Raw genomic sequence first — 27,651 nt, 5'->3', positions numbered from 1 at the left:
TAGCAGGCAGCCACATTGTGCGTTTCCTGCCCAGCAGCTAAAAGCAGAACTTGGCCTGCAGAGCAATACTTCGGTCAGCTATCGAATGAATGAATAAATATTACCAGACGTCTCAGCTAAGTTAGAAAAACGGGGAGGAAGCTCTGGGTCTGTCTCCGCACCACACAGAGTTAAAACCACTTGTACTTCACTGTGTGACCTGACAGCTCGGCCAGCTTTGGGAGTCAAACAGCCACAGATGGGAAACGCATTTAAAAAGTGAAATTAACAAAGCAGGAGGGGCAGGGGCAGATCAGGGGGTTTCAGTTCACACCTCAGGCCGCTTATTAATCTAGTAATGAGAGCAGAGCTTCTGCTACACAAATAACACCTGCCTGGGGTGGCAGGCCCTCCCGCCTCACAATTACCCAACATTCTTAGATACACACACACACAGGGACTGTGTCCTGGGCTATTCTAACGTCTCAGCTGAGTTAGGGTTGGTGGGGACTGGATTTCCTGGAAGTGGAACTTCTGGCCGGGACCAGGTGCTCAATGACTTCTCGGGAGAGGCGGGTCGAGGCCATCGGGCAGCCCACTGCTCAGGCCCTCTGCCTCAGGACTATGCTGGGGACTCCTGGTGCCTTGAAGGCTCTCCCTGACCTGGGCTTGGTCCCTGGGGGTAAGGGGTTGCCCCAGTCTGAAAGGGACAGTACTGGGGCAGTGCCCAGGCCCTGTCAGGCAGTATCTGGAGCGGATAGCAGGCTGGTGAAGCTGGGGTTTCTCTCCTGGGGCGTGGCCTCTTTTTGTGACTCAAACGCTGGGAATTTGGGAGCCCTGCTAGGCAGCTAGCCTCTGGCCGAAGTTGAGCTCCCAGGAGCCCTCACCAGGCTCAGAGTGAATGCACTTGGGTTTCTTGGCGCCCCCCACCCCCGGCCCCCTCCCATTCCCCTCAGTGGGTTCCTTTTGTTGTCATTAAATCCCCTCCAATCTCCCCTTCCAAAAGCTGGCAGATCCAAGTGGAATTCAACACCCAAACACTCACACAAAAGCTAGGATTAATAGCTGGCTTTGTCTGGGCACAGATGTGCAGCAGCTTGGAAGGGTGGGGGGAGCATTTTTCCTGCCACTTGAGTCAACTCGCCTGGCTCCGCACTGGGGGAGGGAGACGGAGGGGAGGAGGGAGACGGAGGGGAGGAGGGTCGGCTGCACGGACCCCTCTCCAGGGCGCCGCACCCCACCTCTCTGAGCTGGTGCGCTCTTAGGGGTCCGGCCCCACCAAGGTGGCTCAGTCTCCCCTCCTTCCCCTTCCAACAAATCACACTCCACAGCCAGCTGGCGCTCACAGGCCCTGGACCCGGTCCCTGTTCCTCTGGAGTCCGAGCTCTGAAACAGGCCCCAGCAATCCTCCAAAACCCCGCGAGCTGAGCAACTAACGGGGGCGGGGGCTGACAGGAGGCCCACAGGAGCCCGTGAGCGCAGGCAGTCAGGGAAGTTTCCCAGAGGAGGTGAGCGGCGAGCGGAGCTCCGGAGGGTGGGCGGGGCCTGGCGGGGGCGGGGAAGAGGGCGTCCTGGGAAGACTCAGTGGGCTGGGAGAACGCAGGGCTGCAAAGCCTGAAAAGGGTTTTGTTTTGTTTTTTTAACATATTTCCTCATGGCAATAGGGAGCCACTAAATGTGCAGCAGAGTAGGAGCTGAGGGAAAACGGCGAGTGTGAGGAAAGCTGTTCTATTCTTGAGGGGGGCCAGGTTGGAGGAGGTGGTAAACTGAGGCAAAGCCGGTTCCCATGCAGTTTTCTCTGCCTCCGATAGAATCCCTCTTCTGACAGCCCATACTGCTGTTCCATGCCACCTGGGAGGCTGTGAACTTGGCCCTCAGCACATAGGGGAAAATATCATATTTCTCTATTGTTCTGTCAGGTCAATCAGGTCCTGTCCCCAACCAGGGAGCTACTTGGAAACATGACATCAGCCAAGTTTCAGGGGCTGCTGGTGAGCGTCCCCCTCCCCAGGGTGGTACAAGTATCTGGGGTCTCCGGACCATCTGGTGTCTGAGGAGTTTATTGACCAAGACAGGTCCCTATTGTCAGGAGGTTTGTGTGTTATAGGAGAGAAAAAGAAGAAGGAAGAGGGGGAGAAGATGGAAGCAAACAGATAACTTCACATGATAATAAAAAGCTATGAAGAAAATAAAACAGAGTGATATGCCTGCTTGAGAATGGAGTGCTCAGGGAAGGTCACTCTGAATAGGTGGCATCTGAGCTGAGATTTGAAGGATGAGAGGAAACAGAACACATTAGGTAGAATCCTGTGTGATCTCTGATTTTAACTTTTTTAAAAAAATCCACAAAAATAATCATTTCCTAGGATTCAGTGAAATACCACGATAGGGTTTCCCTGGTGGCTCAGTGGTAAAGTATCCAACTGGCAATGCAAGAGACACAGGTTGAATCCCTGGTCTGGGAAGACCCCACAAGCCAAAGGACCACTAAGCCCGTGCCCCACAACGACAGAGCTCTAGAGCCCAGGAGCCACAGCTACTGAACAGGAGCACAACTGCTGAAGCCCAAACGCTCTAGTACCTGTGCTCTGAAACAAGAGAGGCTGCCACTGCAACGAGAGTAGCCTCCGAGCGCCACAACTAGAGAAAGCCCTTGCAGCAACAAAAACCCAGCACAGTCAAGCAAAGAAATAAATAAAATTTAAAAAGAAATAAAGGGGAAGGGAGACAAGAGCTTGAAGGGGTGGAAATTTCTTAACAAAACTAAGCGTTGGTTGTTGTTCAATCAGGTGGTGCTAGTGGTAAAGAACCTGCCTGCCAATGCAGGAGACATAAGAGACGTGGGTTTGATCCCTGGGTTGGGAAGATTCCCCAGAAGAGGGCATGGCAACCCACTCCAGTATTCTTGTCTGGAGAATCCCCATAGACAGAGGAGCCTGGTGGGCTACAGTCCATGGGGTTGCAAAGAGTCAGGCTTGGCTGAAGCGACTTAGCACGCATGCACGTTCATTTGCTAAGTCGTTTCCAACTCTTAGCAACCCCACGGACTGCAGCACGCCAGTCCTCTGTCCTTCCCTATATCCCAGAGTTTGCTGAAATTCATGTCCATTGAGTCGGTGATTCCACATGATCCAGAAATCATGCTCAACATTTATCCAAACAAATTCAAATATTATGCCCACACAAAAATACTGCACACAAATGTTTATAGTAGCTTTATTTGTAACCACCAGAAACCGGAAGCAACCAAGATATCCTTCAATAGGTGAATGGATACACAAAACATCATATATTGATGCCAGAAGTTCAGCCTCTCTGTAACTCAGTGCTGAATCAAATCTCAGAGACAGAGTTTTGGGTGAAGCAGAAAAGATAGCCTTATGGCTTTGCCGGGCAGGGGGGGGACACAGCAGGCTTCTGTGTGCCAACCTGGGAGGATTTGTTGAGGAATTTTTACAGAAAATAGTTCAAGCGTGGTGTGCTGACAAGATTAGGGTATGTGCAGGGTCTCAGATGGCCCCCCCTAGTCTTGATGAGCTCTCTGGTTCCTGTAATCTTGTCTCAGGTGGTTTCTTGGCTGCTCCTCCCTTGATTAGCTGTTCAGATTAACTATTCAGATGCTGTAGGAGCAGAAGGCCAATGGGAGCAAAGTGAACAGAGAGAGGGGAGATATAAGGTTGGAGAAGTAGCAGGGGCTGCAAAAGTCACGATAAGAACTTTGGATTTTATTCTAAGAAAGTCAACAGAGCGGAAGAGTGACATAATCGCATACTTGGCTACTCAATGTGTGGTCCATGAACCAGCATCTCCTGGAAGCTTGTTAGGAATGGAGGCACCATCTGTTGTGATGGGGATACTGAGGGACCAGTGGGCAAAGGTAAACTGAATGAAAGCCCAAGGGCTCCCTAACCTGCAGTTGCCCAAGCCTTGTCTTCCTGCAGCCTCCAGCATCAGACAAGCTTGCAGATCACTTCCAGGTGGAAAGGGCTCTCTCCTCTGTTTGCTATGACCCACAAGGAGCAATATTAGTGAGCAAGAGTTCTTCTGGCCTCCAAAGGCTTTCTTGCCCATCTGATTCTTCCCTGTAGCCAAACTGAGGGGTCTGGCAGGCTGGGGATGCAGACTGCTAGGATTTAGGGGTCAGATCATGCCCCTCTGAGCAAGCCCCAAGACAGCTAGAGATCACGGACAATCTTTTGCATGGCACTGTCTCCACTGTGACCCACAGCGTGGCCCAGGCCCCTGGCAGCAGTGTGACGTGTCCGTGTCTTGCTGAACAGAGACCTGTAGGCACACGCAGACCCCAAATATGAATACCAACTTTGCTGCCTTGGACAACTTGCTTAACTTTCCTGGGCCTCAGTTTCCCTGCCCGAGTTTGTGAGTGGGTGGCCAAGAGAAGACCTAGTCCAGTGGCCAGCAGAGAGAAGGTGTTTTACAGAAGAAAGCGGCCCCACCTCCATCTCCCTGTGGGCACAGTTTTTCTCCCTACCTGTTGGCCCCCACACAGGGTCCCAAGCAGCCCCTGCCCACGATGCACAGTTGGTGTGAGGGCCCCTTAGAAAAATGACCCAAGCCTCTTCCACTGCCCACTCCCTGATGGCACAGCCCCCAACCCCTTTCTCACAGCCCGCCTCTGCCAGCCCCCTGCCCCCACACCCTACCACCTCAGCCAGCCCAGGGAGCCCTTCCTCTCTGCCTAGAGACTCCCTCCACACCCACAGCCCAGCTGGACTCAGGCCAGTCAGAGCTGCTCAGGCCAACCTGGAAAACAGCTGGAAAACTTCTTATCCCCACTGACCCGCAGCTGGGAGTCTGGATGGCCCCAGATGGCGAAGCCAGGTACTCAGGGCCCTGGAGCAGCAGGGGAGCCCTGCTCAGACGCTCTGGGGGCTCTTGCCTGGTGACTCAAAGGTCCTGGACTTCAAGACACCCAAGCCCTGGAGCCTCCCATCCCACCAGGCTTGCCTCAAAGCCCAGGAGCTGGAGCCCAGCTCCCTGGACCTAAGAGGAGGGGGAAGGCTCCAGATCAGAAAGGTGGTGTCCTCAGCAGAGTTTGCAGCAGCAAAGATGGCTTCCAAGTAGTAAAGTAGGAGACAGACGGAGGCAGGGAGAGACGAAAAGGAGAAGGCCAGCAGGGAGAGTCAGCGCCGGAGGAGTGTGGGAGGGAGTCGGGGGAGTGCCGGGAGGTGGAGAGAGGCCAGCGTAGGGGCAGGACACCCACACGGCCTGGGAACGGCAGCTGGGTTTGGGGCGAGTAGGAAGACTCAGCATTTGTCCTGAAGTTGGTTGACCTTCCAAGTGCTGGTCTTTTTAGGCTGGCTCCAGGAGTCACAGTTAGGTAAGCCTCACGGCTGAGAATTGAGGAAGGGCATTGGTGCCCCCTTAGCTAAGCCCCTTCTGCTCCCCTCAACCTTGGGAGAGTGGGTGCCAGTGGGGGCGAGGAAGAGAGACTCTCAGGGACAGAAAGGACTGAATGGAAACTCCTAATGGCTGCAGCTCTTAGTGAGTCTGTTACCACGTTCCAAGAAATTTGTGACTCCAAGCTCCAAGGCAGGCTGTTGACCCTTCTTTTTCATAATTAACTTTCAGGCCAGTTTCTTTAAACTCTGAAGCACTAGAAGGTAATAAAGGTAGGAGTTCAGAGCCTGGGCCTGTATCCCCGCCCCTCTGTGTACCTGTTTTCCCGAGCAAGCTCAGCCTGCTTCCATTGCCACCCACTCCTTATTTGTCCTGAGAATCAAAGAGCACAAATGTATGTGAAATGCTTTCTACACTGCTAAACTACACACACACACACACACACACACACGTCCAGGATGACTGTCGCCTTCCCTGGAACCTCTCCAGGCCCAAGGAGGCAGCATTCCCCATGAGCGCGTGGGTTGGACTGACTTCGAACAACAGCATTTCCAAAGCACTTGGCCACCTGGCACCGTTTTCAGCACTCAGCTGGGAGATAAGTGACCATAAATCCTTTTGTAGAGGCAGCCTGACTCGGCAACGCTGACACACAGAAACAGTGACACGCACTTCCTCCGGTGATGACATCTCGAGGAGACAAGTGTGAAGACGTCTGCTGGGTGTGTTTGTGCTCTGGCTTCTCCAGGCAGGCAGGCCAAGCCCCTAGAAGACATCGCCCCAGCTTGGCCCACCCCTCCCCCTTACTGTCTCGAGCCTTTCCTGGGGCCTGGGCTCCTGCAGCCATTTCTTGTCACTGCTGAACAATAGGCCTTGCTAGCAGCTGGCAGCTTGGCTTCCCTGCCCAGGGAGGGAGGGAGGAGGGTGGGAAGGAGGCAGCAGGCCGGCTGAGGGGCTGCAGCAGCCAGCCTGCTACAAGGGGGTTCCCAGCTCCAGGGATGGCGTCAGTGTGTGTGCCTCCTCGGTCATGGTCATGCACACCCAGCAGCTGGGAAGACGGTGCCAGGGGACTGTGTGCAGCGGCCTCCTCCCACCTGAGTGGTTTTGTAAACTCCCGAGGCCTGGGGCTCTGTGCCCAGAGATGCTGGCGGAGGCCCCCGTGATTCCAACTTGCAGCCAGGAAGCAGCACAGCCCGCAGCATGTGCCATGAACGTAGTCCTGCCTCCTTCTTTGGCCACTGAGCCAACCGAGTCCCTGGGAGGGGAAGCAGCCGATCCAAGGTCACACAGCGTCTTCAGCCCTGCTGAAGCAGTCCCAACTCCTGGTTCACTTCTGGCCCCACTGGGACACCTTCCTCTCTTGTCCCTCAGAGTAGTGCCTCAGTGGGCCGGGAGGGAGCCCTCTGGAGAAGAGGTGGGGTGAAGCAGCTTGTCCAAAGGTCAGGCAAGTGACAGAGGTGAAGTTCTGATTGGGCCACCATCTCCTGACTCGCTCACTTTGCTCAGCCTCCAGGCGGCACCTGCCTAGCTGGGATGACACCAGCAGTGACGATGGTGATAGGAGAGTGTGCTGAGGGGTTATAAGGGTCAGAGAGGCCCAGCCTGCAATCCCAGCTCTGCCATGAGCCCGCTGTGTGACCTTTGCAAGGTTGCTTAGCCTCTTTGAGTCCGGACTCCCTCCTCTATAAAGGAGAGGTGGTCAGATAAACCTAAAAGGGCTCGGGCAGAGTCCACCAGATCGTGCACATGGCACCTAGTGGTGTCTGGCTCAGCAAGTGGTGATCCCGAACCTCCCAATTCAGCTAAGATTCCTTTCCCAAAGGAGCAAGCATACATTAAAAGCAAAGACAGAAGAGACTACAGGGATTCTGGGACCCCATATTGTCATACAAGCTTGGAGCACAGTGTCCTCCGTAAATACACAACTGAATGCCATGATGACAAGCGTGGTGTTAGGGAAATGGTGGTGCCCCCAACAATCGTGCTTCCAGCGTTAAGAGGCCCCAGGTTTGCTTAATGGCCTGACCTAAAACCCCACACCAAGCGGGGGCCTGGATTTTAGCCTTGTCACTGCCGTGTTTGCTACAGCTAACATTTGAGGATTTCTTCTTTTTTTTAAAATGCCCTAGACCTGTTGTAAGTGCTTTACATGTGATCTCTATCACTTCATGAGATAAGCTCACTTATGACCCTCATCTTACAGATGAGAAAGCTGAGGTATAGGCAGGTTTCAAAAACTTGTCCAAGGTTACATATAGGCCATCAATGATGGAGGCAGGATTCAAACTCAGGCGGTCTGATTGCAAAGCCATGAACCCCCACACTATGTTCTCTTGCCATAAACAAGAATCACTCCCCCCACTCTGGGTTTCAGCTTTCACATCTGTAAAATGGGGCCCTTTGGCCAGAAGATCCACATCTAAGCCTCCCCAGGTGTTAAGCCCTCAGAAGATGTCCATTTTTGTGTGACTTTTCTGACGCCCCTACGCCCCTGCCCTCTCTAACCCTCAAACCCCCACCTCCAGCACTCACTCCGCTGCCCCCATCCCTTTATTGTGCCAATTTCCAGACCCCTTTCTAAACGTCCTGATCTAAGACCCTGAGTGAAGCAGCTATGGCCTGGCCTCAACCATGGTCAGATTCTGTCCTAAGCACTGTATGGTTTGCAAAGATCAAGGCTTGGTAAACTGTTTCTGTTAAAGGCCAAAGAGCAAGTATTTCAGACTTTGAGGGCCATACGGTCTCTGTGACCATTGCACTCGGACAGCAGTTAGACAATACACATGAATAAGTGTCGCCATGTTCCAATAAAACTCACACCAACAGGCTGTGGGCAGGATTTGGCCCAAGCGCTGAAGTGTGCTGACCTCTGTCAGAGATGTACATCAACAGGGCGGCTGCGCTCCCAACAGCAGGGGGTAGCACAGGAAACACAGTTGCACGGTGGTACAGGGAGCAGGGGTAGCTCAGAAACTAGCCTGAGACGCAGTTGGCCTTGCTAAGTGTCCTTGCAAAGGCAGAGTCCTCCAGAAAAGGAGGGGGCTTCATGCGCAGGCACTTAAGCTTGGCCTGGGGGTGATGGATGAAACTTCTACAGCAGGTCTGGGGGTACAAGCAAGAGCATGCATGCCAGGTGCTGGCCACAGGGGCCACCAGAGGGCCAGATGGGGGTGCGTCTGGGACCCGGACAAGGAAGATCATGCTCTGTGCTTCTCTCCTCTGGAGAGGAGAATCAACTACAGTGTGTTTTGTTTAATATTTATTAGTTATTTGGCTGTGCTAGGTCTTCGATGTGGCATGTAGAATCTTTAGTTGTGGCACGTGGGATCTAGTTCCCTGACCAGGGATCTAACTCAGGCTCCCTGCTTTGGGAGCGTGGAGTCTTAGCCACGGGACCACCAGAGAAGTCCCTGTTTTTTTAATTCAACAAGTGTTCTGAGTGCCTACTCTGGTGCAGGTGGAGGCATGAGAGGATAGACAACATCCACAGCTTGCATTTTTCTTGCCCTGTCAACATCTTCCAACAGACTTTGGAGCCATGACTATCTCCTCCCTGGGAGCACAGAAATTGAACGAGTCACCCAAGTCCCATCTCTAATTAGTAGCAGATGCTCATGTTCCAGACACAAACCTCTCTACTGAGCAGCAGCCTCCTGTTTCTAGTGCCCTAATGAGGGTCTCCACTGGGCTGTCTGAATAGAGCTAAGCCTGTTCTCCCCACTGTGAGTCTGCTAGGGCTGCCGAAACACAGAGTGGCCTCAACGATAGAAATCATCCTGGAGGCTAGAAGTCAGAGACTGAGGTGTCAGCAGGGTCAGTTCCTTCTGAGAGCCCCGAGGAAGAAATCTCTTCATGCCACCCCTGCCCCCTCCAGCTTCCAGTGGTTTGCTGGCGATCTTTGGTGTTCCTTGGTGTGTTGACATGTTACCCCGATCTCCGCCTTCATCTTCACAGGGTGTTCTCTGTGCTTGTGTCAAAATGTTCCCTCTTAAAAATAAGGATACTAGTCATTAGGACTAGGACCCACCCAACTTGACTCATTTGATACATTTTAAAGTTAAAGCAGTAAAATTATTTCCAAATTAAGGTCACTTTCTGAAGTAGTGAGGGTCAGAATTTTTAACAGATCTTTTTTGGAGGACACAATTCAACCTATACCACCTCTCAAGTGCTCCCCACTTGCCACCATATTCCATGGCTGATTTACTGGAACCCTCATTTTCCAGTCCCATTCCCTCACCAGCTGGCAAGAGTTGCCCAAAACTACCCAGAGCAGATGAGGCTGGGATCCCACGACTCCCTCCAAAATGGCCCAGCTGTCAAGGAAATCACACCAGGTCTTCCCCACGACCCTATGGAGGACTGGGAGAGGGCCAGAGGGGAGCTGGACTATACAAATGGGGGGTGGTGCTGCCAGAGGATGTGCAACAAACTTGTGAACCACTTGTTCTTTGGAACGCCAGACCTGGCGACAAGGGTGTTACAGAAATGACCCAACGGCGGTGAAGAGCAGCTAGGAGGCAGGTGCAATAATTGGAGGTGAGGGGGGAAGACGGCTTGAGCTGGGGAAGTGGAAGCTATAGTAGGTTGGGAAAGGAAGCTGATGGAATACACCTGGGAGAAGGGTGATGAGGCCAAACAGAGGCCCAAAGAGGAAGGACCAGCCCTGTTGGGGAAATGAGGCTGTTTTAGATGCACTAAGTATGAGATGGCAAAGCTTGGCTGAAGTCTAGAGCTTGGGAGAGAGGTGAAAAAGTGAAAGTGTTAGTCACTCAGTCCTGTCTGATTCTTTTGCGATCCCATGGACTGTAGCCCCACCAGGCTCCCCTGTCCATGGAATCCTCCAGGCAAGAATACTGGAGTAGATAGCCATTCCCTTTTTCGGGGACTTTCCCAACCAAGGGATGGAACTCGGGTCTCCTGCATTGCAGGCAGATTCTTTACTTTTTGAGCCACCAGGGAAGCGGGGAGAGAGGTAGGAGCTGGAAATAAGTTTTCAGAGTCCTGGATGGATTAGGAACCCTTGGGAAAACAAGCGAAGTAGAGGCTCGGCAAAGAGCTGGTCACCAACTGAACCCTGGGAGAAACCCAATGTTTAGAAAGAGCTGGAGAAGGAGGTTTGAGAAGCACCCAAAGGCAGGGGGAGAACCAACAGAGAAAAGTGCTTCTGAGATGGAGACGGAGGGAGAGGGTGATAGCACCAACTTCAGCGGAGGCAGTGGGGGGTGGGGGTGGGGGCACTGTTCCCTGACACGGGCAGACGGTGACATATGAGATGGTTGTACTCCAGGCAGAAGGAAACTGCAAACACACCTCTCTCATCTTTTAACTGTTTATTGTATAATATAAAACTACAAAAGTAAGACTGCTCATTTCCATGTACATTTAATCTGTCCAATTGTTCAGATTACAGCCCAAACCTACATGTGAATACAACCATCTGGGTTCTGATGTAACGTCTGTAATATTGCATAGAAAAGGCACAGCTCTCAGGTCTGTGGGGGAAAGGTTACACCTCCTTTTTGACAAAAGCCCTCCTCAAAAACCATGCACCAAACATGTTGCTATGTACATCTTTTCCAAATCTTGGTTGTATGGACCGCACTTCTCTTCCAAACTTGTTATCCCCAAAAGACATCCACAATTTTTATTGGCTTTGTCTGCAATAGTACTTGATCCTGTCTAATTTTCAAGAACCATTTAGACTCATTCTCAGAAGCCCTGAAAACAATTGTACATAAGCAGGACGCACACACCTCACTGCCACTGGCAGTTACAGGAAGTTAACCATTTACAGCCAGAAAAGGTTAAAGATGCTCTTTTCAATTCTTTTCAGAAAGTGTATAAAGGTCCAATTTGTAACAGCAAGATTTTTAAATTAAGACAATTCATATAGAAAACAACAATCGCTGCACAAAGTAGAGTCTCTCTCTCTGGTTGGTTTTTCTTTTTTTTTTTCAATCTGTCATCTGAGAAGGCTGCCCTGCAGATTCATAATTCATTATTTACCACCAAGGGTGGTTAATAAATTTAAGCTTTAAAAATGATCCGTAAGTTGACACTTTGGCTCTTTGGAATTTATTTATTTAAGAAATTTTCCTTGATTGATCTCAGGGCAGTTGGGACACTCTGAGGGGCTATGGCAATAAACAGCACAATTAAGAAAGACAGTCCTCTGGTGGAGGTGGCTTGGCTAGTTCTCACCCTTTGGTGTGAACGAGGGTGTCAGTGGTGTGGTTGCCCCTTCTGTCATAGAGAGAAAGTGCGACTAAAAAAAGTTTAAAAATATCAACCCTTTGATGCTTGATTTTCTTAAAAATTTGGAGGTATTAAAACATTCCTCATCCATACCTTTTGCATATTTCAAATAGACCCATATTTTACAGGAGAGAGTAAAAATGAATGTGGACTGTGCATACGATGAGAAGACCCAGGGGTCTGGCTCAGACCCCCTTCTAGTACAGATTGACATTCCTACAGGAGAATACATTCCTACTTACATTCTGCACATGTTACCATCCAGATGTTGTTAGAGCTCCACAGTAAAATAAATATATTTACACAGAAAAAAAAAAGGAATAAATAACTTATGAAAAAAATCACTTCAAATTCAAAGCTCTTATTATTCTGCTCTCATCTTGTCACTTCATTGCACATCACTGTCAATAATTGTCCTCTCCCAGCCCCACCCAGCATGTCGCTCTCGTAAAGGCACCTCACACTGCCTGCCTGCCTCTGAAACCCACATGGTGTCCTTCAGGAGGGGGAAGGCACTGCCGCCGGGTGGCATGTGGACGCACGTCCCACGCTTGAACTGGGACTCGGAGATCACACACAGGCTCACGTTCTTCCCTGTTGGGACATCGCTTTGTAAAAATAAGACACAAAGATAACTGGAACACTAGGTGGTTTTGTCCTTTCGAAAAAGGGCCACTAACTTCCCATGTTATTCCTCATTAGACCTTGAATACCAAGAATTCATGGCAAGGGTGTCCAGAGTTAAAAAGCACTTGCATGCTGCTGTTGGGGGTTTTTGTTTTGATCTTGAAGCCCAGCCTTACCAATGCGGGAGAGGGGGAGAACCACGTGTGGGCAACATCTCGCAATGCTTATTTGAACTGCTGCCCAACATATGGGACTTGTTTAAACACACGATTTGCTAATCCAACCAAAGTACAGTTGTTCTAAGTTACTATCAATCAGTTTTTAACAATGGCAAATCAGCCGCCTTACCCTGTTATTGTCCGGGATAATCAACACTATTGTGCACGGACACGTATGTGTATGTGTGCGGCATGTGGAGGGTTTGCCAGGTCCTCCAGCTAGCAGAAGCATGGCATCTGGGCGGTCTTGTTCTCTACAGGAAAAGGAAGCCCTTCAAATGGACAGGTACAGTGACAATGGAAGCATCTACAAAAACCCTCACCTTAACTATATGGTCCCTGGTCCTATTACAGGGAATGACACATCTGTAGTAGTAAGAGGTGTCTGGTGGAGGGTGCTCAGAGGAGAACAGTGCAATTTGATCGGTTTCTCACTGCTTGAATGAGTTGATAATTAGCCTTTAAAAACACATTTAGGTGGGTGGGTGGGGGCTGGGGTGGGGGGGAGTAAATCAGAATGTAGAAAGATTTAATCATATCATACACAAATCTTTTGCTTAGATGAGCAGTTCCTTCATCACAAATGTATTTGCTTTGCCATGTGCATTATAAAAATATAACTATCTATGGCTTGTTTAAAGTGCCATTTTATAAAGCTGTCTTTTTTTAATTGGCCAGAAAGACTCAATTTTATCCATGGCAAGAAGTGAGCAGAATTGGTGACTGAATATTGACAAATGACCAAACAACAAAGACAACGACAACAACACAAATCCCATAATTTAAAAATTCTTAAATAAATATAAAAGTTATTCCTAAAGAAGCCATCTGCGTTTCAACAATATAGGTTGTAACCAGCTAAAGTACCATTGGAAGAAAAGAAAAAACTGAAACAGAAAGGCCATAAACAATTTCGGCAACAAGCATGATACATCGCAAACATTTTAAAATTAAAAGTACATCACTAGGAATAAAAAGCTAGTTCTCCTGGCAGAGAGAAGATGGCAAAGTAGGGGGAGAGGGGAACATGCATAGAAAGTCCTGTCTGTGTATTTGGGTAAAACAGCCTTGTAAAGTGAAGTTAAAGCAGTTGATTCAAGAAAGCAACCAGATCAGAGGCCGTGATGTAATGGGGCCAACTCCAGGTTCAAGAGCCATGGGTGTCACATGAGGGCATCCCAGGCTGGGCCGAGGAGAGTCAGGCTCACTGTGGTGATCATGAAGATGCCATTTTCAGCACTTAGCAACAGAGGGAATGAAAGCTCTAGGGAAGGGAAGCCGGAAAAGACAACTGAGCAACATGATGGATGCCTTCCGGGGGAAGAGTTCCTTCTCGGTGAGCCCTAAGCATTGCGATAGGGTTTAGTTCCATGAAGAGGTTGGTCGCTTTTCACAAAATTCTGTTCGCTTGTAAAATTTCAGGTCTTCATAAAAATTATGCCAAAAAGGGAAAGATCTGGGGTTTTGTTTAAAAAAAAAAATAAAAACAATTAAAAGCGCAGACTTGGCATAAATAAGAGTACTTGGTAGCCTTCCCCTTCAGACAGCAAGCGAAAGAGAACCATCATGTAAACTGGAAGCTCCATGGCTGCCTCCCGCCAACTGTTTAATGCAAGCTTGATGAGCCCACGTGGCTCTGGCTTTGGAAGTCACAGTGCTGGCGGGTGTTCATGCCAGGGGGTCAGTGCTCATGAAATTTGGGTGTGATATCTCCTGGCCCTTTTTAAAGCGCTGTGTGTGTGTATGTGTGTGTGTTTGCATCTGGGGACATCAATTGCAGATTGATTTGATCCAATTTTCTCTTTGCACCAAACACATATAAAACATTACAACTCTATAAAAGTACAAGTGCAACTTGTACATCTGAAGTTTGCAGGAACTATGTGAGCAAATCCTATCAAAATAGCTATCTCATATGTATAAACAGCATTTGTTTTTAGAAAAACAATATCATAAACTGCAGAATCTGTACAAAAATATAAAATAAATTTGGGCAGCAGTTTCTAAACAGCCATGTAAATGCAACACTTAAGAGGAGTAGTTAATGCCTCTAAAAAGGCTGAATTGCCAAGTCAACCTATACAGGGCGAAAATGCCAGAAAAGGTACTGAGATTATCTAAATAATATATATATATATTCTTTTTTTTTTACCTCTTGCAATAAAACTTATAGAAAAAATAGACAAATATGCACATGCAATTTACAGCTTTCCCAACTTATTCCTTGTGCTTCACTTGAACTGTTTTTGTCATTCAACACAGCCACATCGTCTTCAAATGTATTCTTTCTTATTCCCGGGTAGTAGGTCTCTGATGAACCACTCAAGAAAAGCGTATTAAAAGTGGTCATACTTGGATGAAGGCACTCCAACTCTGCTCAAAGCAAAAACTAGTGTGATCCTTTTGTAGAATGTTCTTCTCAGAAAAAGGCAAGCAAGGGTGCATGCACAGTGCGGAGAGCTGTCGGGGTGCGGGGGGTGGGGGGTGGGGGGCAGGTGCGGGGGCCCGGGGGCTCAGGACCCGACCAGCACCTCCATGATGTGGTCCAGCTCCGTGAGGTCCATCTTGAAAGGCTGGCTCGGGGCGACGGGCTGGCTGCTGTAGGGGGCCAGCGTCTTGAGGAGGTCGTCGGCCGACACGGGGGACATCTTGGAGGCGGTCCCCGACGCGGACGTGCAGGGGTCGAAGTCGTACATGGACGTGTCAATGTCGGCGAACAGGATGTCGTCCAGGGTCAAGTCTGTGAGGAAGCCCGTGGACGCGGTGATCTCAAAGTTGCCAGGCAGCGAGTCCATCAGTTTCGCGTCCTCGGGCCGGCCGCCGTCCTGCAGCCCCTCGGGTCTCTGAGGCGCGCCGGGCCCGCTGGAGGAGGAGTCCCCTTTCGGGCCGTCGGCCTCCGTGGCCTCCGTGGAGGTAGATGTGGGACAGAGCTCCTCGATCTCGTCCAGGGCGGAGGAGAAGCTGTCCTTTTCCGGCGGGAGGAGGGCGGGAGGCGCGAGTCTGGCGGGGGCGGCCGGCGAGGAAGTGCAAAACGTGTCCGGGTCGTCGTCCTCTAGCAGCGAGGCGGGGGTGAGGCAGGCCTCCAGGGCCGCGGCGCCGCCCAGCTCGCAGGGCGCGGGAGCGGGCTGGCTGAAGGCGGGCGGCGCCTCCCGGGAGCTGGAGCCCAGCGGGTCGGCGGCGGCGGCGGCAGCGGGCGGCGAGGAGGCGGGGAACGCGGGCCGCAGGCTGCCCTCCTGCTTCAGCTCCTCCTGGATCCGCCGCAACATGTTGTTGATGAGCACGGTCTTTTGCAGGCTGGGCTCGGTGAGGGGCCTGTGGTTGTAGAGCTTCATAAGGGAAATGTTGAAGATAGTCTGGCGCTGTAAGGTGTAAGACACCTTGGACGGACCGTCTGACGGGGACACGATTTTGCCTTCCAGCCCATCTTCATGCTCGTCAAACTTCCGTTTTCCTCCTTTCCCCAACATATATCTGCCAAGGAGAAAGGAAGGAGATGGAATCAATCCCACAGAAACGAATTCCATTCCGCCCCCCTCTCCCGTTTTCAAAAAAGATGCTGATTTCAGAGGTCAGGACTCAGGACATGAGCTCCCTGCCCAGGGCTGATTACAACAGAGGAATTCATTGGGAAATCTACCTTTGTGTGGCGGTGGAGCAATTTTTATCACTGGGTAGTCTGTTGAATGTATTTCTTGAGAAATGTGTACGACACAGACAAGTTAAACATTACCATGGGAACCGTGATTTTGACTTTCTCGCTTGTGTGCCTGTGTCTACCTACCCTGTTACCAAGCAGGTTCAACTTCCCTCCCTCCAACAGATCTATTTTTAAAACCCAAGAAAATACTGACAATGCTATGACCTAAACAGGTAAAGGTGTCATAGGTTACAGCTTGAACACAGCTGGAATGATGAAAAGAATACAGTTGGAAAAAGGGGAACTTGTACAGTTCTGGCAGAACCACATATGCTTTCAAAACACTGCTTTTTTCCCCATCACGCACAGAGCCCTTCTGACTGGTAACATGTGGTGAAGGGCTTAGGCTGTATTAAATGACCACAGTGATGGAGCTGCCATCGCTTTTCTGTCGAGAATCAAGTGGAGAATTTCCCAATCCAAGTTTTTCCATGGCTCAGTTTCATCACAGGCTGTCATACCTGAGTGCAACTGAACTAATTTAAAAGAAATTTGCTGTGATTATAAGTATTGTTGTTTGGGTACTGGATACATTTCTTAAAATACCTACTGTGATTCCTGCATTGATTTCAAAGAGACAATGGCCTCCTATCTCAGACCCTGAGCACTGGAGAATGGATTTTAACTCCTGCCCACCTTGCCTGACATGGCAGCCTCCTCATGTGCTCTGTCCTGATTGAAGACACCCCCATATGCCTGTGCTTTCTGGAGAGCAGCTGGCCCTTCCCCTCAGAACATTAGCATCTAAACCAAGCAATCACAAGTCCACCGGTCTGTGTCTCACAGACCCCACTTTATAACCATTTAACCAAGAAAGCTGTCCTTGTGTCGTTGTTCCGACCCGGAGACATGCTTCTAATCAAGCTAGGCCCGTGGCTTGCTCCCTTCCCCCTCTACAATGCTTACCCAGAGGAGCGTGTTAATGCTCTCCTCAAGGCCACTCACTCTTTTTGATGATGTCACATACAAGAAAGTGCTTTGCAGTTACCCAGCATTTTTTTCTAAAGGCGACCTTTTCTGAATGACCTCCTTCAATCCTTTAACTCATCCCGCATTTACGCTGTCTTGGGCACCCTGCCAGAAAGTGGGTCGTCCCACACAGGAATAAAGCCTGGTCTTCAAGGGGCTGAACAACTTCTCCTACACCTCATTATCATTTTAAAGCAGGAGTCTCATCCTAAAGGGAGAAGGCTAACCATAATAAAACTTCCTTCTACGGCTTTGTGGAAGAAGGCTAAACATGCAGGTGGACACAGAGCCTGGCACACAAGTCCCATTCCGGGTAGCTGCCTTCATGGGCCTCAGTCTCTAGCAGAGGATGAAGACAACTGCAATCCATCAAGTCAGAATCAGCCTGAGAATTTGTTAACGCTCATAAAGAATGTGGGGTTACTTATAGGAAACACTTCCCCCCACTTCGTAAACATTAAGAAAATGGCTGTCAATCACTAGGACCAAAGACCAGTCCCATAATTAACTGTTCTCTGAGGCAAAGAAGGTATGATAGTAACAAAGGGCTTATCTAATGCTTCACATGACAGCAACACTTCCTACTGCTCAGTGCTGTCTCACTTGTATACACACTTTGCATAGGCCATCTCCTATCTAAAGCATCTGTGCCCATTTAAACCTGAGTGTGAATCACAGAGGAAGTGACTTCATTTCACAACACAAAACACTTTCTACTTTATCCATCAGAAGTACTCCCAGACAACTGTATTTTGAAACAGATAACTGTATTCAAGTATATACCATCTGTATTTGCTTACAATTTAAGCATTTAATGCCATGTCCAGAAAAACTCTACTTTTACCAAAGGGAAAAAAAGTGAAAGTGAAGGTTGCTCAGTCGTGTCCAACTCTTTGTGACATGGACTATACAGTCCATGGAATTCTCTAGGCCAGAATACTAGAGTGGGTAGCCTTTCCCTTCTCCAGGGCATCTTCCCAACCCAGGGATCGAACCCAGATCTCCTGCTTTGCAGGTGGATTCTTTACCAGTTGAGCCAAAAGGGAAGCCCAAGAATACTGGAGTGGGCAGCCTATCCCTTTCCAGCAGATCTTCCTGACCCAGCAATCAAACCAGGGTCTCCTGCATTGCAGGTGGATTCTTTACCAACAGCTATTAGGGAAGCCCCGCTTTTACCAAAGGGCTCACCAAATGCATTTAACTATCATATAAGGCAGTTATATAACCTATGTCATACACTATAATTTGAATGTACCTAATACACCCAAATGTGTGTGAGAGTACACAAGTGTGTGTGTGTGCGCGCGCGCGCACACACACACACACACTCTCTCCCTCTCTCTTAAAACAGTGTTTTTCAAAGTGTGATCCATAGATGGAACCAGTCTGCAAACTGTTACTGGTTCACAATGAGGTAAGTAGAGATTCTGTATTGCTTAGAAATTTTTATGGAGATTTACAGAGTAATTATGTTTTGTAAATAAAACTTTTAAAAATGAGGCTTATATTTTTACATCCTTATAACTCATTTTATTTTTCCAGTATTCTTTTTGTCAGGTTTTACTAAAGTATTAGTCCATAGAGGAAAAACACAAACAAGATGGTCTTTCATCACAGAAAGTTTGAGAAGCACTGTCCCAAAATGTAAACTAAACACATGCCTCAAAACAAGTATGTAAGCTCATGGCTACTTTAAATGTTTACTGGCTCCCTGAAGGAGAAGTAACACTCAGGAAAGACAACGCAGACGTTTCCTTTCTTTTAGTCATTCACACAGAACTGTTACCAGGAAAAAAACAACAGGACTTTTTCAATAACTCACATTTCTCTAGAAATAATCACCAAGCACATAGAACGTAACTATTTAAAAAGCACATGGTACTACAGGCATGGTTAGCCAAATTCTCGTGGCTGAAGGAGGTCTATGGAGATACTTTTCGGAGAGATTTCAATGTGAGAAGCACCTGATTTCCAATTAGAATGATCTAGCTGGTCATTATCGACTCAACAGACACGAGTTTGAGCAAACTCCAGGAGATAGTGAAGGACAGGGAAGCCTGGTGTGCTGCAGTCCATGGGGTCACAAAGAATCAGACATGATTTAGCGACTAAACAACAACAACAAAGCTGGTCACAGCTCTGGGATATGATATGGATCCGAATGATTTAGGGAAAGCCTGATAAGACATCTGTAATGCTGTCTGGAAGGGGAAGGAGGAGGACCCAGGTAAGCCAAATCCGTGAGCAGGAACAGGCAGACGAATTGAATCTTGGATGCTTCTCAAATGTGTAAATAAGGACCTGTGATAGAGTATCTCTCAAAGCAGGTTTGCCTTCATTTTTCTATTTCGTTTTATGAGGCAAACTGCTCTACACACCCAGTAAGATTGCAAAATGCACACAATCCTGATTTGTAATCTGAACTCTATCTACATTTTTACAAAAAGGAGTGAAAAATGACATGGTAAAAAATCTAACCCACATTCTTATGTAGAACAGTAACATTAAAATTTTTTTTTAATTTAAAATTTGTAAAAAAAAGAAAAAAAAGTTTTCCCAAAGTTTGCTTAACACGCTGTTGAGAGTTTTGTCTGCCCACGTTCAGAAGAGGCCTCCAACTCCTGGGAGGTGGGAGGGAGGTGAGAAGGACCCTCACTAGGAGCTGTGTGAACACGGAGCAGGCACGATTCAAAGAAAAGACAAGCCTCTCAAAAACACGAGGGCCAGGCTGCCCAAAGCCTTTTCCTCAGGCACTCTAAGACAACAGCAGCAGCTCTTCAGGCCACTGGAGAGGCACGTGACCTTTTAAAAGGCCCCACTTGGCTGCAGAGTGAAGATGAAGCAGTAGCTGGAGGACATTCAGGGCTTCAAGGTAACTGGGGTGGGGGGCGGCAGGAGGTGCGTGCTGTTCCTGCGTGAGAGGCCCCTTGGCAGTGGGACTGGACACCGGGTGGTAGCCTGTGGTTCCCTGAGAGGAGGAGCTTGTGATAAGTTGGTTTCCAGGCTACCCCCAAGGCTCAGCACCGCACTTTGCCTCCTCCCTCGACTTGTGAAGACCCAGGCCCAAAGCCCGTGTCTTCCATCCAGTCTTTCAGCCGAAGGCTCAACGGGCACCCGGAACTTCAGGACTGGTTAGAGACCCTGACATGGAGGAGTGAGGTGGGTGCTCCCTCCCCTTCCCTGCCCACCTCAAGGGGTCTAAAACTAACCGCAGTCACTCTTTTTACTGAATATTCACTGGCTCTTAATATACAGTTCAGGACAAAATACCTTCCCTCCCCAATAAACTTGTTAGAAACAAACCCCTAACATTCTGATTTGCTTAACATAAATTTTGGCAAGTATTAACTGCAGCAATCTAAGTTTTGAAAAGAGACAACAAAAACTCATGGGGAGCAATACAAATGAACACTTCTCTGCGGGAGTTTTCCAGGAAGTTTAATAGTGAATAAAACTCTCCAGATACCAACCCTGGCTTTCAGTCGAGTCACTTTCACTAGGAAGGACCCTGCCCTCAAATGCTACAAATCTGCCCAGGCAGATGGTCAACAGTAACATGTCACTGGGCGATTCCTCAGAAGAGAAAGAACCAGAGAAGCAGGAAAAGATATTACTTACTTGGGGGTTTGCAATTCCAAATTCTAATGACTCCCACAGTCAGGAGTCAGAGATCAGTACAAACTGGGTGACTGGGGGGAGACTTCCGGAGACAGGATTTGAGGTTTATATTTAAGGCAGGATTGCCTCTCAGTGTACGTGTCCCACCCCAGACGGTAAGCTCTCTGAGGGTTTCAGACTGTTCTGTTCATCTCTGTATCCTCAGGGTAGGGCAGTCCCTGACACACAGAAGATGCTTCAGAAATAGCGACTGGATGAATAGTAAATGGAAAGAATGAGAAAAGACATTGAGGGACAGCCAGAGAAGGACTGTAAAACAACAACAGAGACGTGTGTCTTTGGCTCTGAGTGTAACATGGCGTGAAGGGAGGGTATGACAAAGGGGAAGGGTGAAGGAGCCTCAGAGGGCACAGCTGTACGGGGCAGGCGTTGGGTAAGGAGATCCGTCGGGACCCGAGGCGCTGAGGGTGGGCAAGGAGCCTGTATTCAGAAAGCTCTGCCTGCCTCTCCCACTCTTCCGTTCTCAAACTTGGGTGAACATCAAATTCACAGAGGGGGCCCGGGAACAATGCTCCCCACCCCGCCCCCCACTATCCCAGATCCTCATTCATTTGGTCTGGTGTGGAGGACAGAGATCGATATTTTCAGCAAGCTTCCAGGTGATGCTGGTCTAGGGACCTCATTTTGACAACCACGACTTCCTTTTTTCTCCATCCAGCGATTTCATATTTAAGCCTGAGAATACCTTTACTCGATTAAATCTGAGTCTAAACTGCTTCCCTATTTGTGCCTAAGCAGGTAAAGAAACAAAGAATGAGTAGCTCTGTGATGGCAACTGACATCAAAAAAGAAAGACTACATGCAGAAGTAAGATGTCCTAAGCTCGATTTTAATGATAAAACTCAGTTTCTCAGACTGATAGATGCGACACCACCAGCTCACTGGGGCCTACGTTCTTCTTACCGTGATCACAGAGTGAATGGTGAGGCCTTGTGCCCAGGGTCCAAAGAGAAACTGAAATAGTACCCGTGTGTTAAAAGGAGCATTTCATAGCTTTTACATTTTTAAACCATTACAGGAAAAAGACGCAAACATTAAAAAAAAAGAAAAAACAAGCAATCAAAAAAGTTCTCTTAAACTCAGTGTTTTTTCAATTATTTTAAAGCTATGCCTTGGAAAAACTGTTTAAAACACTGTCCTTTAATATTATTTGAACTGTCAAAATAAATGTTACAATTTTCTTTTCCCCCTCCTTTATTTTAATACTACAAACACTTGTGTCCAGGGCTGCTTTCAATAGCTGCAGCGAGAGAGCTGCTTTGCTCCATACAAAACCCCAGCCCAAAAGGCTGTCTACGAATGGCTGAGCCCCAGGTTCCCCACGAACTAATTATGATTTAAAAATTAAGAATATTAAATCCGCTTTTGCAAACCACCACTTCTGTCATCCCCACTAGTAACAACAAAACCCACTGCTTTAACCTGCAGCCCACTGTGACCACTAGTGCTTCCTAGAGGCCCAGAGCCTGGGGGCGGCTGACTTGATAGGTGCACGGAGGGTCTGTGTGTGACCCCTGAGGGCAGCATCACCCCTGGGGCTTGTGAGAGGCCCAAACTGAGAGCCTGCCCCGGCCCACCACGGGGGCTGGCTTTCTGACTCAGCGGGGGTCAAAAAAAGATGCAAAAGACTTTAACCCAGTTTATCCCCCAAACAGTTATCACCCCAAACAGAAGGAAAACCCTCCAGAAGGAAAATCCTACTCACTATCCAAGGGAATTAATGCTGCAAAGGGTGTTTTAAAAGGGGACTGATAGCTTAGTTCCAATTTCTGAAGGGAGGAAATCACTGGGGAAGGTGAGACTGACCATATGATCAAAGAGGCAGCCAGGAGGGGCGGCAGGTGGCCAGCACACCATGGCAGACGTGGAAACGGCTCCCAGCTCTGCACCACCAGATGCTCATACACACTTGTTCGTCCACACACAGAGGCGGGGCACATGGGAGAATCCTGGAAGTTATTACTTTAAAACACCTCAAGGCTGGATGGTTTGTACCTTGTGTACATTTTCAGGAGCTTGTTCCAATTTCCTTTTGGACCACTAAGTGACAAGTAGAAACCCAGGGTTTTCCTTTCTCAGGAGTGTAGCGGGCTTCCTGATTAAGTGACATGTTGTCTCAACAGTCAGTTAACAGCGCAGAACTCAGCCCTGGTGTCTGCCGTCAGGGAAGGGCAGTTCCTAGTGGGGCCCTGGGCTCCCCGGGAGCGGGTCTCGCTCTACGCCCTCAGCAGGGTGAAGAGGCTGGCGCCTGCTTTCGATGAGTCACTGGCCTCACACTTAGGACCTGTGCACGTTCTGTATGCCCGTGTCACTAGTTAACAGCTCTCAGGTGAAAGGCTCCTAATAAGGGGCCCGGGTCTCCTCAACCACACCATCCTGTGTGACCACTGGTGTGACTACTGGCTGCTGAAGGGTCCAGAAGTACCCATGCTGACACTAAAAATCATAAAAACGAGGCGTTCACAGTGATGCTAATGACTCAGAATGATGACTTTTCCTATAGAGCTACCCAGTTTGAAGAAAAAAGAAGCTATGATGTGTGACGCGTGTCTTCAAGCAGGCTAGCAGAGGGTATTTCCTCACTCAGACATCCTGAGCCGCCAAACCCAAAGTCCTGTAAGTGGAAACACACTCACGCTTTCAGTTTCTTTCTGGGGCAGTGGAAGAAGAAAGAAGTTGCCCCTGGCAAAACTACTGAGTGGGTGACAGTCTCTCAAGTAGGAGAGAGGCTGGCTACAAATGCTGGTAAGACAATCTCTGAAACACAGAATATTCTCATCTCTCCTCTCCTCCTCCCTGACGCCTGCCTTAGGGTGTGCTTTGGGTCCTGCTCTTGAGGTGGTCCAAGTGGAGAGTCCCTGCTCCTGACCAGGATGCCTGCCACCAGCCCCCGGCTAACTCTGGGAAGAGCTCTTTTGTCAGCTGGTCACACAGCACCGCCCAGGAAGGAAAGGCCCCATCCTTGCTCCACGGGGAAAGCCAGGTTCCCTTAGACAACTTTCTACACTGTTAAAATATTACACCGTAATAAACATCCAACACTCAGGAATCTGATAATGGCTATGCTTTTGACACCCTTCCTCCCCCAGGTGACAGCAGAAGCCGCGGGGTGGGGCACGACACCCTGAAGGGACAAGCCAGGAGGTGGTGGTGCTGGCAGATCTGGGAGAGAGCTGATAGAAAGTGGGGTGCTCCCAAAGCCAGTGCTCTGGGACACCCCAGAGGGATAGGGTGGGAAGGGAAGTGGGAGGGGGAGCTCAGCATGGCGGGGGACATATGTATACCCATGGCTGATTCATGTTGATGTATGGCAAAAACCATCACAATATTGTAATTATCCTCCAATTAAAATAAATTAATTTAAAAAAGAAAGCAGGGTGCCTGCAAGGATCTTCCAGCGGGGGTGTTCCTTGCACTGTGACCCGTGCAGTTCCCCCAGTACCGGGTGGTGAGGCTCCGGGAGGCCGTTCGGGGGTCAGCACTCCCCCAGGCTGCCTGCAGACCCCAAAGCGACTGCTTCCGGCCTCCGGGAATGGCAGAAACACGGGCAAAATTCCAACAGGGAGAAAGCCTCTGCGTGTTTACTCCCAGAAGACAAGGGAGGGTGAGTAACTGAACCCCTAAAGCTGCCCCTATCGGGGAAGCTTTTTTCTTTTTTTAAGCCCAAACTCATCCAGGATGAGGTCCCTGCAGTAACATCCATGCTAATTGCTAAGTAAGACAAAGCCTTCCCTAACAAATCAGCAATGTAATTATGAAGCCAGTCACTAGATCAAGCCAGTTAGGCGCGCTCGGCGCGGCTCCGAGGCTGTAACCCGACACCACTGTTTGCGGAGGTGCCTCCCCGGGCTCCCCCGGCGGCGCGCTCTGCCGCGGGCAGCGCGCGGCCGCGCATCCGCGATCAGACTCCAGTCGGACGAGTCCCGCGGCAGACAATCCCCGGGCTTTCTCGACAGCGTCTTAAAGGCTGGAGACAAACCGAAATTCGGCCAGGAAGTCAACCTCGAAATCAATTAAAATAACAGCTTTTACTGTTTGGGGATGTCTTCCTCAAGTCTGCACTGTAAGAAACTCCTGCCTTCCCTCCTAGGACTTTTATGTACTTCTCTGAAATTGCAGACGGTTTCTGACTGGTTTATCGAACATAACCTTTCCTCTTGGAAAAACAAAAGGACATTTTCAAATGTTGATAACTAACTGCATTTAGTAAACAAATCCTGAGAGATAATATTTCAAGTGAATATTTCTTAGGAATAAATTATGACCTTGTTAATAAACATCTGGAAAGAAAAAAGGGTTTTTTAGACTGTAACTGTTAAGGACTAGAAAATATTTCTAATATCCAGTCTTACTGGTTCCTCAGCCAGCTGGGAATTTTAGGTTTTAGACCTAACTCTTAAGAAGCTAGGGACATCAGTCACCTTCCAAAGATACTGAGGATGTTTACAATTTTCTTAGTTTACGTTACAATTTTGACTAAAAGCACTGCACACCTAAAGTAAAAGACTGAGCCCAATTATACAGTTTCTAAATTTAAGATGAGGAAAAAAAAAAAAATGATTACATGCCTGGAATATGCTTTAGAATACTCTAGAAAAAAAGTCCATGAAGATGAAACAAGACTGACAAAATATTGATGACTGTTGAAGCCCGATGATGAGCACAAGGGGATGCATTGTACTCTCTTTACTTTTGAGTGTGTTTGGAATTTTCCATAAGAAAAAGGTAAAACATGTACACACACATCAATACTTTTTTTTAAAATTCTACAAATTATAAAAAAATCAAACAAACACAATAAACTATTTATACCCTCAGTGAGAACTATTATATTAACTTGATAGGCTATTTTACACAGAAGAAAGCTCTTGTAAACAAGCATGCCCACGACAAGTTGGAGCTCCTCTTGAGCTATGAAAGAGAGTATCACATATAACCACAAGGGGGCGCAGGAGAGCAACAGGCACTCCAGAATTCTGATTATTCACCGCAATTTCTATCTACGGATCTCTCAAAGTATACACATTTCCAAGACTGTTTCCGAATTCAGGTCTCCATAGAACACTGCTTGGCAAGCCAAGAGCCCTGCCAAGACCACACTATATTATGCTATGGTTCAAAATCTGGAAATATTGTATAAAGAAAAGGTTGTTGTCTGTATATAAGTAACACTGATGTTTCAAAACCCATGACTAAAATCCCTGGAGGACTCCTGAAGCAGGAACACACACCACAAACACACACCCTGAGCCATAACATGCGGCCTGGGAGAAGCCAGTAGTTCAGAACTTCCAGTGGGGGTCCTAAAGTGATCTCCAACCACACAATGGGTCTCAAGGTTAGCAGGAGGAATTTTACTAGGATAGAAAAGCCTTCAACAATCCAATTGCTTTGTAATAACAGAAAATTGCCTCCACACTGAACAGAAGTGGTTTCTGGCAGTTTTTTGGGAAAACTTCATAAAGAATATTGGGGAGGAGCCGTTAAATCATAAAACACTGGTAACCTTAAAGATCATGAAGCAAGCTGATTGTATAACTTGCTGGAATTATTCCTATGCAAATTACATATTACACCACTGTTTGAGGTATTGAAGTTCTATGACACTGTATGTTCATAACAGAAGAACTATTATCACCAATCTTTCCATAGGAAACTTGGTAAATATGAACCATTGTAATATTTTTATAAATAATATATTATTGTAGACATTAAAATTATGATGCTACTCCACACTAATGTGTTGTCAGGAACTCAGCTTTAGCATGCTGAATCTAAAGCCTCATTATCATTAAGGGAAGGAATTCTTAGATTTGAATTTTTTTCCCTTAAGATTATATGCCAGTAAAGGCCAACCAGCCTTGCCCCACCCCCATTCCCGTGCATAATGAAAACATTTTTTTTTCTCCAGTACTTATAATTGCTTGGATGGGATTCTGATTTCAACTCTCCTGTACTATCTTTTCCCCAAAGATACCTTGTTTTTCTGCTCACACTAGAGACCCTTAATAAACAATGTCAGAGGGGAAAAGGCTTAGGGTTGAAACCAAATGCTTTGCCAAAGGTATGTGATGGTGGGTTTTTTGTTTTTGTTTTTAAAAGAAGGCCTTCAGATACATAAAACAGTCACACCAAAACAGGTAAATATAATTTGCTAGAACAAATCTGTGAAAATAAAATTTCATCTTAATTAAAACAAAAGATTACTACCTTCTAGGTTTCGTTAGCCAACTAACTTGTCACTGAATAAAACTAACAAAAACTAAGTATGCTACATTAGGAAGTGTTTTTATGAAAGTGTTTCTAAAGGATATTATTAATTTTTAATCTCCTCTGTTTTCAAATTGGGAATGCTTTAATACTGTGAAAAATCACTTAAAAGAAGACATGCTTTATAGTCCTCAAAAATACAGAACATACTTTATCTTCTAACTTCTACATGCAACCTAAAGGGAAAAACCAGAGAAATATTCTTTATTTCCTTACTCATTGAGTAAGTCTAAACATTGTACTATATAGTCTAAATCTGAATTCCTCAAAAGAAAACTATCCCTAAAAAGAAAACTATCACACTTCTATAATATGACATATGAGTATTAAAATTTAAGGTACAAGATAAAAGAAATATACTTCAGAGATGCGTGAGAGGGAGGAAGGGCTTCCTTTGTGGTTCCAAGGTAAAGAATCTGCCTGCAATGCAGGAGACTTGAGTTCAATCCCTGGACTGGGAAGATCCCCTGGAGAAGAGAATGGCTACCCACTCCAGTATCCTTGCCTGGGAAACCCCATGGAAAGAGGAGCCTGTGGGCTACAGTCCATGGGGCTGCAAAGAGTCGGACACAACTGAAGCGACCAACACACGAA

General features: G+C 47.9%; 1 protein-coding gene across 2 annotated transcripts in view; it reads right to left on the bottom strand.

Annotated features, from left to right (window-relative positions):
* Window positions 1-10,658: 10,658 nt before the first annotated feature.
* SERTAD2 (SERTA domain containing 2) overlaps window positions 10,659-27,651 on the bottom strand; it is a 112,599-nt gene continuing 95,606 nt past the window's right edge. For both annotated transcript variants that reach the window (XM_043917655.1, XM_043917654.1), the window contains exon 2: window positions 10,659-15,914. In XM_043917655.1, the coding sequence (XP_043773590.1) occupies window positions 14,957-15,910 (954 nt within the window). In that variant the 5' untranslated portion in view covers window positions 15,911-15,914 and the 3' untranslated portion in view covers window positions 10,659-14,956. The remainder of the gene's footprint in view (window positions 15,915-27,651) is intronic.

Source organism: Cervus elaphus, chromosome 11, assembly GCF_910594005.1.
Source record: "Cervus elaphus chromosome 11, mCerEla1.1, whole genome shotgun sequence".
NCBI classification, from domain to species: Eukaryota; Metazoa; Chordata; class Mammalia; order Artiodactyla; family Cervidae; genus Cervus; species Cervus elaphus.
Note: the sequence above shows the minus strand (reverse complement) of the source record. Positions and strands in the feature narration are given on the sequence as shown.